Source organism: Lycorma delicatula, chromosome 2 (assembly GCF_047948215.1).
Source record: "Lycorma delicatula isolate Av1 chromosome 2, ASM4794821v1, whole genome shotgun sequence".
Lineage (NCBI taxonomy): Eukaryota > Metazoa > Arthropoda > Insecta > Hemiptera > Fulgoridae > Lycorma > Lycorma delicatula.
Window position 1 is genome coordinate 83,389,184 of NC_134456.1, and position 15,798 is coordinate 83,404,981.

The 15,798-nt window shown below is 27.9% G+C and overlaps 1 protein-coding gene across 8 annotated transcripts in view; it reads right to left on the reverse strand.

Moving 5' to 3' along the window:
- Positions 1-15,798, reverse strand: part of LOC142318955 (uncharacterized) — a 231,678-nt gene that overhangs the window by 59,004 nt on the left and 156,876 nt on the right. For all 8 annotated transcript variants that reach the window (XM_075355651.1, XM_075355646.1, XM_075355648.1 and 5 more), the window contains exon 8: positions 7,089-7,448. In XM_075355651.1, the coding sequence (XP_075211766.1) occupies positions 7,089-7,448 (360 nt within the window). The remainder of the gene's footprint in view (positions 1-7,088; positions 7,449-15,798) is intronic.

The following is a 15,798-nucleotide window of genomic DNA, read 5'->3' on the forward strand; positions in this document are numbered from 1 at the left end:
TCACGAGACGAGTAGTGTATCAAAACTTCATTTCAACCTTGAAAATAAAAATTTTGTTGATTTGAAAAGACTTGAATGTATACATAAATAAAGCGTTTATAATTTTTTATTTAGGACTTTTTTTTGTTTTTTAGGTCTTAATTTTTCAACATTAAAATTAATTACTTTTTTTTTCTCTTTGAAGAGTGTATAACCTTGGAAAATATAGTTAACAAAAATAAAAACAATATTTTTATATCGTATTTATTTCAGTTATGATTAACTCATTGCCTTAATTACAATGAAGTTTCAGCAAATGTTTATTGGTAAAATTAATCAGAAAGGGATGACAGCTTCCACCATGTTTTTATTTTTATGGTACTCACAATGAGGCTGAGTTTAAAAGAGATCAGATAACTGATGATAACAACTGTATAAAATTTTAGCGCATATAAGATTCTTTAAATTTTTAAGTAACATCCTGCTTAGCGTTAAACACTTATACCTTCCATCACTTGATTGTAAGAACTTACACATGTAAACTGGAATCTCCCCGCGCGCGCGCGCGCTATTATTTTGTAATTCTCTGTTTTGTCATAAAAAAATAAAAAATCAATGATAAATCTTCTTATAAACTGATATAACCTCTTAAATATTTATTAACAGTATTTTATAGCCAAAAAGTAAAGAGCAGGATTTCCCTTAACTCAAAAATGAAAAGTCCTGCTTCAATGAATAAAAACGGTACAATAAAATAACTAACAGTTATTAAATAAAAGGAAAGAAGAAAAAAACCTTTATAATAAATTCCTGTAAATTCAATTCAATAAAAAATCAAAATACATTTTGATTTCACAGCTGAGAATTGACAAATTAGTTTTTTGGGCTAGTCAATGAATCTACATTTGTGGCTGATGATAGACATCACACATCATATCTTTCTTTGCTATGCTTTCCTTTAAATTCTGAATTTAAAGTAAATATAATTAACATTTTGTATGTACAATGTACAAATATTTTCATTTCAGTTCTAAAATCCTTATGAAATATATTTATTATTTCTGAAAAATTTCAGTTGATACTTCAGAGTATGACATTATTTTTAACAGAGGGGAAAATTTCTGTTATTGATATGACTGTGTAAATCTTTATTTGTTAAAGGATACTTATGCTGAGTTGTGTAAATACTTATTTTGAAATTACGAGGGACGTTCAATAATTAACAAGGCAAATTGATGTAGAGAAAAAAAGATTTATTCACGAACAATAAAACTTTCTGAGGTCAAGCTGGCAACCTTGGGAACACATTTAATCAACTGTTCAATCATAATTAATCTAAATATAACCTCTTTTGTTGATTTCAGAATGCCAGCTCCACTTGAAACATGTACGCTGTAAGAGTAACATTCAGAGATAAGATTTTTGCTACAGGTGTGAAACTGGCGGAAATTTACTCAATGTTGAAACGGTATGGTGAATAGTGTTTAAACCATAGTAATATGCATCAGTGGGTGAACAGTTTAATTTGGGCAGAATAAATGTGAATGATCTCCAACGCTCTGCAAGACTAGTTAACTTTCGACTACAGTGCTGCAAATTCACATAAATGATCTCATTCACGAAGACAGGCAACTCAAGATTTCTCAAATTGCTAATTTGGGTAATATTAGTGTTGGTACCACGCATTCAATCATTCATGAGTTGCTGAATTTTCGCAAAACATGTTCGAGATGTGTTCAAAGACAGTTGACTCAAGTCCATAAAAAGACACGCAGATTCGCATTTGTTCTGAGCTCAAAGAACGGTTTGTAGTGCAAGGTTTTTCAAGATCGTAAAATAATCTGTGATGAAATGTGGATACACCATTTTGAGCCAGAATCCAAACGGCATAGTCTTCAGTGGAAACATTTGGGATTCACCCTACCAAAAAAAATCTGATTCGGATACAACATGACTTCTTGATATGCCTATTGAATTACATATACACATTATTTTAAGATGAAAAGTACATAAAATTTTATTCCATTAATAACTTCTGATATTTTTTTTATGGTTATTATTGAATTACAATACTTCCTTTACTTCGTAAAGGAATAGAAATTCAAAATTCAGCGTCAGCCGATAAAGTGATGTTGACAGTCTTCTGTTACTATTTAGAAGAACAATGTACCATGAATTGTGAGTACTACTCTAACATACTCCAACAGAAAGTGAGTTGCACGATAAGACGAAACTGTCAAAGCGCTCTCTCAAAAGGTGAATCTTTTGCATGACAGCGTTTCCACATTGCTCAGAGTGGGAGAAACACTCAAAAAGTTGGGGTGGGAGGTGTTGCCATATCCTCCTTACAATCCAGACCTCGTCCCATCTGATTTCCATTTTATCGGCCTGCCGAAAGAATTTTTATGTGACAAGAAGTTCGACAACAACGAAGCGGTCAAAAAAGCTGTACACGAATGGTTCAAACAGCAAGTTAAACACTTCTATGCTGTAGGAATCAGAAAGCTCACAGAACAGTGAAAGAAGTGTCTAAATGTTGCAATCAATTTTAAAATGTTGAATAAATCCGTTTTTTCTTTGTAAAGAAAGAACAATTTATTCAATGAAGAATTTATTTGGTCAATTTGTCTTGTTAATTATTGAACGTCCCTCATACTAAATAATTAAGTTACTTTCAAAATTATGTAACTTGCTTTTTCACTGTACAAGTTCTTTACTACATTCTAAAATGGTATTCAACAACTTGCATGTGAAAAGATGACTAACTTTTTTTTATGAGAACTGTTTTTTATAACCAGATGAAGTAAAATGTTTTTCTAGATAAGGAGGTATCATGAATTCTGTTCATATTGTTTTATGTGTAATCTTACAAATTTATTCAGTCTAATTAACTGTATACACATGTGTATATATAATTATAGAATTTAATAACAACTGAAGGAAAATACAGAATCCAGTGAAAATTGATTCTTGGAATTAATATAAGTTTAATTTATCTAATTACTGTGTTTTGGTGGTTTATACTTCATATAATATTAAATCATATTAACACAGTGATCAATATGTAAATGAATTACTTGAATTCTCAAAAAAAATTGATATATATTTACTGCAAGTACTTAGTCAAAACCCACAAAACACTGTCAGGAAGAAAGGGATCACTGGCAAAGGAAAAGGACGTGTAGGGAGTTAATGACACTTTACTGCAGAGGGAGTATGAAATGAAACAAAAAATGATCCAAATAAGTGTTTCATTTTTCTCAAAAAATAATCATCTATTCCAACCCCATTATCTCCATGAGATCAAGGTATCTTAATCTTAACTGGGAAAGGAAAAAATGGACCATGTGGTGATTAATGATTTTGTAGTGAGTTGGTGAAACGTACACTGAAAAATGTAGAAAAGGCTGAAAACAATATGGCCAGATCTCAGTGGAGGATAATGTTTAATAACACTGTATTTTTGTTTGAATTTGCAAATAACTATTCTATAAAAAATAAAAAGGCTACAATATCCAAAATGCACTCCATGGAGATCAATGAAAGTACTGATTAAGTAATGCTAGTGAAAGGCCATTTAGTTAAAAAAAACTTTTTACATTACTATGTCTAATAATGATTTGAAATGAAAGTACTTGTTATTTCAACTGTTATAATATGCAGTTGATTTGAAATGAAATTAAACTTATACTTACATCTCTCCTTTTTTTTTTTTGAAACCTGAGTGGAGATTAAACTAAAATCTTTCTTGAAGAATGAAGGACAGACTACTTTGAATATTGCTATGCTACAAAGCAAATTATATTTTAGTGAACATTTAATATTAATTCTGGTAAACAAAAATATCATGGTCTAACATCAAATGAAAATATAATTATAAAAATTTTGTGAGTAACAGTGAAAGATAATATTATGGTATTGAAGTACATTCATAATAAAAACCTCGAAAAGAAAAAAACACACTGTTCTTTAGTGGAATAACACAATAATTTTACATCAGAAATTATTTTTAGCTGAAATAAACTGTAGAAAAAAAAGGTTGAAACATACTAAAGATGCATTCAAAATATTCTGAAATTAGACAGGTAAACTTACTTGGATTTTGTCAAGTATATAAAGAGGCAACAACTACCCGTAGCATATTTGCTTTATCTGTGTACCTGACAGCTGAACTGAGATGAATAATTGTCAACTAACAGCCACTTTGACAAATATCTCCAGAATATATGATGTGTGTGTGTGTGTGTGTGTGTGTATATATTATATTTCAAACAGCTTACTAACATAAAAATTATATGGTTAAAGTTAGAAAGTGTACTCTATTGCTCTTATTATGTTAAGATAAGCATTGTAGAAGCTTAATAATGAATGAACTCACTTCATAAATACAATAATTTAATGGATCAGAAATAGAGAGGATTCAACACAACTTCAATTTTAGATACTACCCATAACTGAGGATGGGGTTTTGGGTCATATCTTAAAGTTGTATATTGAATTTAAAAAAATTGTATCAGACAGGAAGGAGTTAAAAAAAATTCTTGTGTAGTTCTGTGCAAAAAGACCGGTTTTTTTTGTTTCCAATGCCCTTCTTATTTCACAGTCAGAAATGCACTGATTTTCAGAGTAAAATGCTCACTCTACATTTGTTCAATTAACCAGTAGACTCCACAAACATCAAGTTTCAACTAACATTATCACTGTGACACTACATAGGCACATATGAAAAATACACCACGATAGTCAATGCAAACTTTTTTTTTTGACATTAAATTAAGTGTAATTCAAGAACAAAACCAATCTTCTTCAAATTTTCACACGCACAACTTCAGATACATTACTAAACGTCTAAATTTCACTGAAATTAATCAAGTAGTTTTGGAGATTTTTGGGACACAGAATTTTATATATATATATATATATATTTATTTATTTAGAAGGAAATTTTGACTTTAAGTCAATGATGTTCTTGTGATACCTCAAAACTTAAAGAAGATCTATTTTCACCCCCTACTTCCACCATATGATTGAAAATAGTACACTGTAATTTTCTTCTAAAAGTCTGTTATAAATCTTGATTTATATTTAATTACTTAGACGTGCAAAGGTTCATTCAAATTATTATTAATATATTATTTTAAGTAAGAAGATAGTTTTAAAATTGAGTATGAACTTGATATTTGGAGCTCAGGTCCAGAAATTTTTTAAATGTAACTATTTTATATAATAATATGTACAGGACGATGAATAATACAGGAAGACAAAAACAGTGTTAGATAAAATTAGACATATATTATAATTTATACCAAATAATTTAATTAATAAATAAACTAATACAATTAATGAAAATAAATAACCTTATTTCAAAGAATTTACATAATTCACTATTTTATAATTTTGTTTTTTTTTTTTTAATTGAAACCGAACATTATTCAGATTTTATTCTTAATGTTATCTTGAGAATTCTATTATGCTTAAAAGTATGCTTCAGCTTAATTAGTTTATTTATTTTTTATATTAATATAGAAAATAACACCTAATAAATAAACAAATAAAAACTGTTTTTGTCATGCAAAAATTAGCTATTTAAATAGCTAAGTTATATAAGTATCACATAATAAAGAAAAAATTATAATAGGACACTTATCCATACTTAATAAATTCAATCTTTCCACATAGCATATTATTAACAGACTTCTGCTTTTAAAATAGAATTATAAATAACAAAGACCAAAGAAGATTTTCCAAGTCCTCATGATGCAATAAGTATTATTGTGCAATAAAGCAGATTAAAATGTGCAATTTAATTAAGCGGCTATAACATTACATAGAATATGTTAACAATTTTAATCATCATGCATTAAGTATATGTTATTGCGAAGAAATCAGACAGAACATTATAACAAAGTAACATTAATCTGTTAAATATCTTATAATCAAAACAACAAAAATTTAAAATAGAAATACTTGTTGTTGCAGTATTTAAAACATATTTTAGAAAACATTTGACCACAGAAATCATTACTTATACTATGATAATGTCAAAGATGGGAGCAGATAATCTATTCTCAATCTGTATGTGATTGGAAAGTAAGTAGTTCAATGGCATCAGAAATTAAACTTTATGTTTCAATAGGCACATACTGACAAATTCTAAATAGCCATTAAGGCATTACTAACACATTTGCTGAATGACTGTGGTAGAGGGCCAATTTAATGCATTCAGTTCAGAATACTTCAATCATAGACTATGCCAACAACTATTATACTATATTTTAATTTTCACAAGCATAAAGGTAGTAGTTAGCAATATTTAGAAATTTGTTTTACCTACCTCAGGAACATAAGTTTTAAAAAAACATAAAAGAAAAATGTATAACCTACACATTCAAAAATTATTTAATAGTCAAAAAAGTTACTGACAAAAACCTATCACTTTAGATAATTTGTTCAAACTTATACGTTATTCTAATGTACAATAAAATAAATTTACAAAACTTCAGAATATTGAAGTAAGACCAGTGTCATGAAATTTAAACGTTAGCCAATTTGATCTAAATCTCAGTGAAACTTGTTCAGCGATTCATATGATTACTTGTCAGTAATTCATATTGTAACTTGTCAGTAACAAGATTCATATGATTTTAATAACCAACATCAAGTATCTGTATGTCCTGATCAATTTTTAGATTATTATGTGTGTTTTAGAATCATGTGCTTTTTACATTGGTCTTTCAGTTACAATACTAAGTAACAAGTTTCTGTCCAAGATAAATCATTGTAAAAAAATAACAATATTTTACTTCAATAACAAAATAATTATATTTACAATTTATGCAAATAAAGTTTATAATCTGTCGTCAAAATTTTAATAGAAAAAAATCACAAATAACAATACTTTCAAATTCATATAAATGAAAGATTACTTTAATAAAAGTTTTAATTTTACAATATATAGTTCTAAAATACAACAAACACTTTATAATAGAAAGTTAAATTCAACTTTTGAATAAATAGGGTACAAACAAATACATCCAAGAAAAAACCATGCAATTTTAAGCATGCCCAACAAGCTGGTTATTATGTGATCGAAGTTTAATGATAATTACCTCATTATTTTTATCACCATTTTCACAATTATCTGATTGAGGGAATGGTTTATAAGGCGGTGACATCTCTTGCTTTACTTTTTCTCTCTTTTCAAGTTCAATTTGAAGTAATGAAAGTTGTTTTTCTTGTAATTTATTCTTTTTAAGTAGTGCTTGTATAGTAACACAGGCTTTATGATGATCCTCTTGCAGTTTTACAACATGACTGTCTTTCTTATGACAACTTAACTGAGCTTCATGAAGTTTAGTTTGCATAGCTTGCGTTTGTTCTTCTAACTGGAACAGTTTAATGTGCGCATCTTGTAATTCTTTAGATAAACACTTTTCATCGAACCTTCTAAGCCTCTGTCTAGCAGCAACCTGCAAATAAAAAAAAATAAAATAAATTGTGATCAACAAGAAAAGATTGTTTATAAAATAAACTATATATATGTAAAAGTACAAATGGAAAAAAACTAATTTTTGTAGTTATTTATTTTTAGAGAAAAATCAAAGCAACAGACAGTTTCTTATCTGAGCTGTATCGATGAGGTTTGTTATGTAATAGCCAAAATTTCTTTATTTACCATCTAATGAAGCTAAATTGGTAAATATCCTGATTTCTTATAAAACAATGAGATTACCAAAACTATTTTATACACTGTTTTTGAATGGATTATTTATCTATCAGTACAGATTTCAAATATGTAATAAAATATTTACGTACACAGGGCTAAATATAAATAATACATGCTAACATCAACAATACTGCTATTTCTCATCAAAATTCCAATGATTATTTTTTCAAATATACTTTGAACAAATAACTATAATAATGTGCTACCATCCATTTTTAAAGACAAAAAAGAAGATTGATTCTTTCTATTTTTTTATAACCTAACAATAAAGTATTTATTTGGTTATAACAATACAATGAAAAGCAACATACACAAAACCTACACATCGTAATAGTATGATAATAAATATTATTACAGTTTTATATAAATGCACAAAAATCGATAAAAACAGATCAACAAAGCTAAAAAATGAACTAAATCATTAAAGAGATCATTAAAGATTATTACAATTTGAATAACAAAATTCAATTTATTGATATCCTGTTCAATAATAAATTTAAACATAAGATAAATATGTGCAAGAAACATTTGTGTAGGCCAACAAATTTCTATTTGTTATAAACAGAATGAATAAAAGTTAAATTACACAGGAACTACTTGTGTTTATGAAAGTAAATAATAAGCAAAACATGGTTTTTAAGATCAGGGATACAGAAAAGGTTATACTTTTTACAGGCAAAAATATCAAAATAGTTTATTACCAACTATTTACATTATTTTTAGAATTTTGAAAAATGCTGCAAAAGATAAAATTTTCAATATGAAAAAGAGAATAATAATTATTAAAGGGATCCTAATAAATAGAATAAAATTTATTCAGGAAGAGAGTAAAACCAATCGATCACAGATACAATTAACAAAAACATTCAATTATTGATTAAAGAGACTTACTATTCTTACTTGACTCTGATCAGATCAGAATATTTATTCTGATCTGCTGTTTACATTTAAAAATTTTGTAAAAGAAAAAATAAAATAAATACATGATCAATTTAACAAAGCACCATATATTTTAGTTACTTTTAAGTTGCATCTATAAACATAAATACAATTATATAATTCCTTAATTGTAAACAAGGTTTATTTACTGCCATCAAAATAAAATTCATATTTTGACAATATGTCTATTTAAACAAAATAGTATAATTATTATTTTTTTTTAAATCACTCTTCACCAATTTAAACTACTGTGTGTAAAGTTCAGTCTAATCTAAAATTTTTTTACTGAATTAGCAGAATTTTTACACCACTAATTTACATTGCTTATTAGAAACGTTAATAACATTCTTAATTAAAAAAGGATTAATTTATAAAATTAAAATAATAGCCTAATAATTTACTTTAGACAGCAAAACATAAAGGAAGACAAATTTAAATACATAATGTCTAAGATCCTTGAAAATTTACTGAAAATTCTTTTTTTTAATTTCACATATATGTTGAGTTGCACCTTCTTCTATATACGAAACTGTAGATCATTAATTCACTACAAATAAAAAAAGATTGTGGATTAGACCTAATGTTTTATAAACATTTGAAAATAACAACGTAGTGATATATATGTATAAAGTATCTTTTAATTGAAGAGGATGGAGGCCGCAATCCGCTTTCTCTCTCATTCAGGATCATTCTACAAGACTTGTATGCATGCGATGTCACACAAATTCTGTATAAAAATAACAAAAACTACATTTAAGATAAACTTATTCACAAGTAGCAATATAAAACTGCAAAATAGTTCTGTTCATAAATTTATCTTATTAACTTTTATATTAATTTTGTTAAATAAAAAAAAATGTTTTTGAATTTAAACAGAAACAGTACTTGAATTTACTTTTAATAAAATAAAAAAAATTATCATTCTTTTTTATTGCTTTCCTGTTACAGTTGTATGATTTTTATGTTTGGTTAAAAGAAACTGATGTTTTTATTCCTATAAGAAATGTATCATGACACCTGGAAATTATAAAAATTCTAATTTAGCAACGAAAGGATTCTCAGTAAATTTATATAGTAATTACAATTTTACTATGTATCAAATATAGTAAATAATTACAATAGGATATCTTTATATTGCAAATTCAAATATATATTAATTTATTAAAATCAATTCTTCCTTTATTGTTGTCTATACCTCTTCCTCTGTACTAATTATTATATTAAATACTAAAAGTAAAATTCAGCAATCCACCACAGTACTGAATCTAATAATATTTTTTACCTTATTATTACTTCTTCATTTGTATATCAAAACCGCTTTTGAGGATTTTCCCTCCTCGTCAGTTGATCAAAAAAAAATATTTAAAAAGCAAATAAGCCAAACAACCATATAATAAGACATTTAAAATTCCATAATGATGATTATGATTCTAATAATTTATGTGGTTTATATAAAATAACATGTAATGATTGTAATAAAATTTATATTGGGAAAACTAATAGATTGTTTAGGGCAAAGTTTACAGAACATTTTAGACATTATAAAAACAATAAGTTAGGATTTTCTAATATTGCTGACCACTTAATAGTTAACAAATATTCAATTACAAATTTAGAAACAAATTTTAAAATAATTGAAATTACAAAAGAAAATTATAATAATGATACAAAATTGGATATTTCAGAAAAATCTTATATATACAAATATAGAGAAAAATTCAGCTTGATTAATCTGCTGAGTTTGATAATGATTTTCTTATCAATGCTGCTATAGATAGCAGCACTTTTGTAAATATTAAGTAAAATTCATAAAATATTAGTACAGTACTGTATGTAGTGGCTGGCCACAACCATGTATAGGAAATTTTAAAATAGTTTGCATGTTTTACATCCCTAGGGCTTGGAACAGGGGAGGGGTGGCGACCAGAATCATTACAAGGCAAGTGTGGGTGTCTTTCTCTACAGTGAGAAATATGAAATAATACAATATGAAATGCATATTTTACCCTATATATGCGATAATTTTAATTTCTTCATGTGTAATTTTACATTTTTTAAGTTTTTGATCAACTGACAATGAGGGAAAATCCTTGAAAGCACTTTTGATGTACAAATGAAAAAGTAATAATACGGTAAGAAATATTATTAGATTCTATACTATGGTGGATTGCTGAGTTTTACTTTAGTATTTAATAGTTTAATTTAATATATATTTAGATTTTTTTAAGGCAAACTATTTTTTTTTTTTACACAGGCAGTGTTAAATAATTAGGGGAAGACATTATCAAATAATTAACATAGCTTCAAATGTGATATAGAAATTACATGAAGCAATATGTTCCCAAGAAGAAATTTTTTTCCAGATCAACATTTTACTTAAAAGAGCATATCACTCATTTAAAATGTAGTTTTCGGTTAAAATCATATATATAAATACATTTGTATTTATCAGTGATAACTTATACATGATGTTGGTATTTCATGAACTTCAGTTCTAGATAATTTACTGAAATGTAAACAATTTCAGTGTTTATTACAACATATTTCAAGAACAAAAATTCCTGTATTTATTGCTATTTTCCATGTAATTAAAATTACAGCACTGACTTTCATTAATAGTATTTAAAACTATGTTAAGTAATTGAATTGAATAATACATTATCTAATTCTATAAAATTACAATTCACCTGGCATCTAATCCGTAAACTCTGTATATGTATAATAATATTATTTGATATAATTTTTTATATTCATCTTGCAATGTTATGGTAAATGACTGATTAATGTAAAGATAATGGTTAGTTGGGATTTCAACTAACAGGATCTAGGTAATTACAAACTTATATCAGTATTTATAATAATAAACTTATATCTTCCTTACAAGAACAAGGATCCTTACAAGGTTTACATAAGCAAACAATAATGTATAAACATAAAAAAATGGAAATTACAGAATAATTAATCATCCTGTGAAAAACCTCTTTATAAAATAAGAAAATCTTTTATTATGACTTTATTCATGTAAAAATATAATTCCAGTCTTTTTCCACTATATTAATAAACTTTTTAAGAAACATTTTTACAATAAAATCCAAAATAAATGAATTATATGTTAATGTTTGGTGAATAAACAAAAGCATATAATTTACTACACGAGTATCTGTAAAATCTGTAAAAATATTCAACAAATATGAAAACTTCACTGGAACTCTAATGATAATTAAACTATTTATAGTGTACAAATTCTTAAATAAGACATTCAAAATTAATTTAAAACAAAACAGGATAAAAAACAAATTAATGAAATAGTTATATAACCATCATTTTAATACTATAGTACCATAAGACAACATTTTTGTACTCACCAGATTGGACTCATTCAGTTGGATGGAATGTAGGAAGTCTGGCTGGGGCAAGGAACTGACACATGAGTTTATTTGTATACAGCAGACGAACACATATGCATGCATACCGATGTAGCAAGACACAAAAAATTCTCTCCAGCTTTGTTCTAATTTTATACTACCCCCCTTCTTAACAAATCTGAGCCAAAGAAAATAACTACGCATATCCAGGAATCAATTACTTTTAAATATAAAGTTCCTCACCAAACAAAGTTTTCCCTTCTCCATTTCTATAATAAAGTAGCAAGTTACAAAGCAATCTTGACCTTACACTAACAGTAATAATTTATAATTAAAATTATTTTGTATATTTACTATCAACTTATTTACATTGAGATAAAAAATAAATAAAACTAAAAAAAAGCGTTAATAAACCTGTCTTTTTTGGTTAAAATCATGGACACTTAATACATTTTCCTATAACAAATTTTTATATGATGTTTAAAGACAGTACAAAAAATCTGTAGTATTATGTCAGAAATTTGAATAATTTTCTTTTACTATCAACAACTTTTTTAATTTAAGAAAATAAAAAAAAATATTTTTTTTAATTTTTAACAAAAATTTGTTTAAAAAAATATTATATAAAGGGAACAAACTAAAAAACGCAAAAAGAATCCACGAGAGTTTGAGTTACCTAACTAAAGAAGTGATTAGTGCCAGTTAATAACCACAAAAGATTATTGTACAACTGGCGCATAATTTACTGAAGTTTTGTTTTTTCAGAAATAAAAAAAATTATTTTCATTTCTACAAAAAAAACTCTTGGTAAAAGTGTTGATTAAAAACAATATTATCTTTAAAATAAATACAAAGTCCTTTTTGCAATCAAAGCTCAAAATACATTACTAACATGAACAGAAGTAATTCTTTGTGTGTGTGCGTGTGTGTATGTGTATGTGTGTGTATACATACATATATATATATTTATATATATACATATATATTAATATAATTACAGTTAACCAAATCAAATTAGACTGTTAGAGAGTAAGGTATACAGGATTCCCACCAAATTTTAAGATTTGTTTTCCCCAGATTTTTATTGACCAATTTACTAAAAATTTCCTGACTCATAATGTTATGCTATTGCAATTTATGCCACAAACTATATATATATTTTATTTTTTTGCAGCCTCCACCATCATTATAATAATCTAACTCACGCCTTTTTTTATTATTAATTTATTTTTTAATGATATTTTTACTATATAAATTTAAAATTGGGCTACTTTTTGTGATAAATTGTTTCAGTAAATTTCATTGCAAAGTAAAAAAAAGCAACAATATTTAATAAGTTTCTTGCATAAAAGTGAACATCATAATACCTAAAAGTAACACAGATAAGAACTAAAGCAATTTTTAAAAATAATTGGTTAGCACCTAAGACTGCAAAAAAGGTTTCATAAAAACTAGCCTACATTATTTTGCAAAGTAAACAAAAAAACAATATTTAATAACTTTGTCTGCAAAAAAATGCTAAGAACACAGATTTTCAATTTAACAAAGAATAAATGTATGACCACTACTTAAAGAAAAAACTAAAATCACTGTGACTAAAAGTAATACAGATAAGAAAACTACATCTTATTTTATACAGAAAATCAACATTACTTGAAAAATATTTTCTAGCGTAATTGCAGAATGCTATCAAAGAATGGGGCAAGGCCATAATAAATGTTATAGAAAATTTAGTAGCACCAAGCTGGAATTTTGACGCTGTACAACTATCAGGAAACATAATATTAAAAATTGTACATATATCTTCACATGAACTTAAGGATAACTTAATTTGTACAACATTGAGAACCTACATAATCTCCAACTTAGAAACATCATCTTTATAACAAAAAGAAGTAATTATGTTGTCATTTTGCGTAAATGAAGTTGATCATTTAAATGTATCATTTGCTGCTGAAATGCTATTTCTCTGATCAGAAGAATACACAGACGCAATCACCATACCCAGAACTGTTGATCAAAGTTTTAGTCTGCTGAGTTAAGTACCACTGGGAGATTTTGGTTTTCAATGAAGGCTGAGAGTTACTTATCTAAATTATTTCACTTTGCTGCCTTCCTTTATTGGTCATTACACAGTCTTTTAGAATGGCTTCTTTTTTTTTGAAAAAAAAAATCATGGTGGTTTGAGAGAAATTCTCTTTTAAATTTTTCAATGGTAATTTTTTGTTAAAATTTCATGTTAAAAAATTAACTAAAATTTGGAATATTCTTCTTTAATATAAAATAATAATTGGAGAATGTAATTAAGAACAGGATACTGTTAATGGCTGCTTGAAGTATGCAGTTGCAATGTGCTGGGCGATGGAGTCACCATCTCCCGACACCAGGAAAGTGTATCAAATATATTTTGGCATTACTTTATTAATAACTAACATAAACTTTATTAATAAAGTTAAGGAATTGGAAGGTTAGTTTGAAACAGCAAAAATTTCAAAAGTTGAAATAACAAGAACACAAAATAATACACCATTTTGTATATAAAGATTTTGAATTTTTCTTATTCTTAGAATTATTCAGCATGTATAATCATCATCCATCCCAACTTCATAGGGGGAAGACACCCACCCCACCTTGTGACGTTACCGGTCGCCATACCACCCCTTCCATTCCGAGCCCTGAGGGGCTTTACTGGAGGTCGTCTTTCGACCCTCTAACTGATTACATCTCACAGTCATCAGCCAGGCCTCGGTTGGGATGCCACCGATGTAAATGCCTCGGCAGACATTTGCATCAGTAAAATACAAATCAAATTTTGCCTTCACGTAGGCCTCAAACGAACATCTTCACATCCAACCTAACATGATTCCCTCAAACTAACTAACCAAAACCGCGGACCCTGCACCTAGTCCAAATCTGACAGCACCATTCGTGACTGTGAATGCCTCAGAAAAGGAACAAGTTGAAAGTTAACTCTGCTACACTCATATCAATATCAAAGTTATGTTTTACACAACATCAAAATTCAGACCTACACCCAATTAAGTCACCTAACAAGGGGAATATAATCTCATTCTGGTCTATGCAGGAGCTGGCGACAAATCCCACACCCCCACTCAGTCCCATCATGGAGTCTTGCACGGCATTACCAAGACACAATTGGGACCGCCACCAGTGAAATGAAGCCACACCCCCGCGGTCGCACGAGCTACCAAACCCCGGCAGCACTATTACCCCCCCCCCGCCAACGGGAGCCCCAAATCAAATCATTAACAATACCAATATAACCCCGTGGCACGATGCCAATGTGCCTACCTCCAACAAATCCAATGCCTAGCCCGGAACCCTAGCCACCCAGGATCCTGCCACAATCAAATACCTCGACTACACTCCCTCTGCAGACCTACACACCGCAAGGGTGCAAACCAAACCGGCCACTATAGACCACTCCTCGTGGATCATCCAGTTAATATGAAGATCCATAAAGGAATGTATTCTCTCAAGTTCCCTAACAGGTCATGAACGTTCGATCTCATATCAGGGACAGACATATCAGTCCCACAATGTATAATCATCAGGTAAAGATTATCAAAAATATAACTGAAAATTAAATGAGCAGAAAGTTAAAAACTAACAAATAATTCAACTACAAAAAACACTAGCATCAATCATTAGTAAATTATACCGATAAATTTATCAAATTAATAAATAATTATTTTTTTCTAATAAAAAAAGAAAGAAAATCAAATAATTTCTGTTTGCAGGATTCTTCAACCTTGAAATAACTACAAT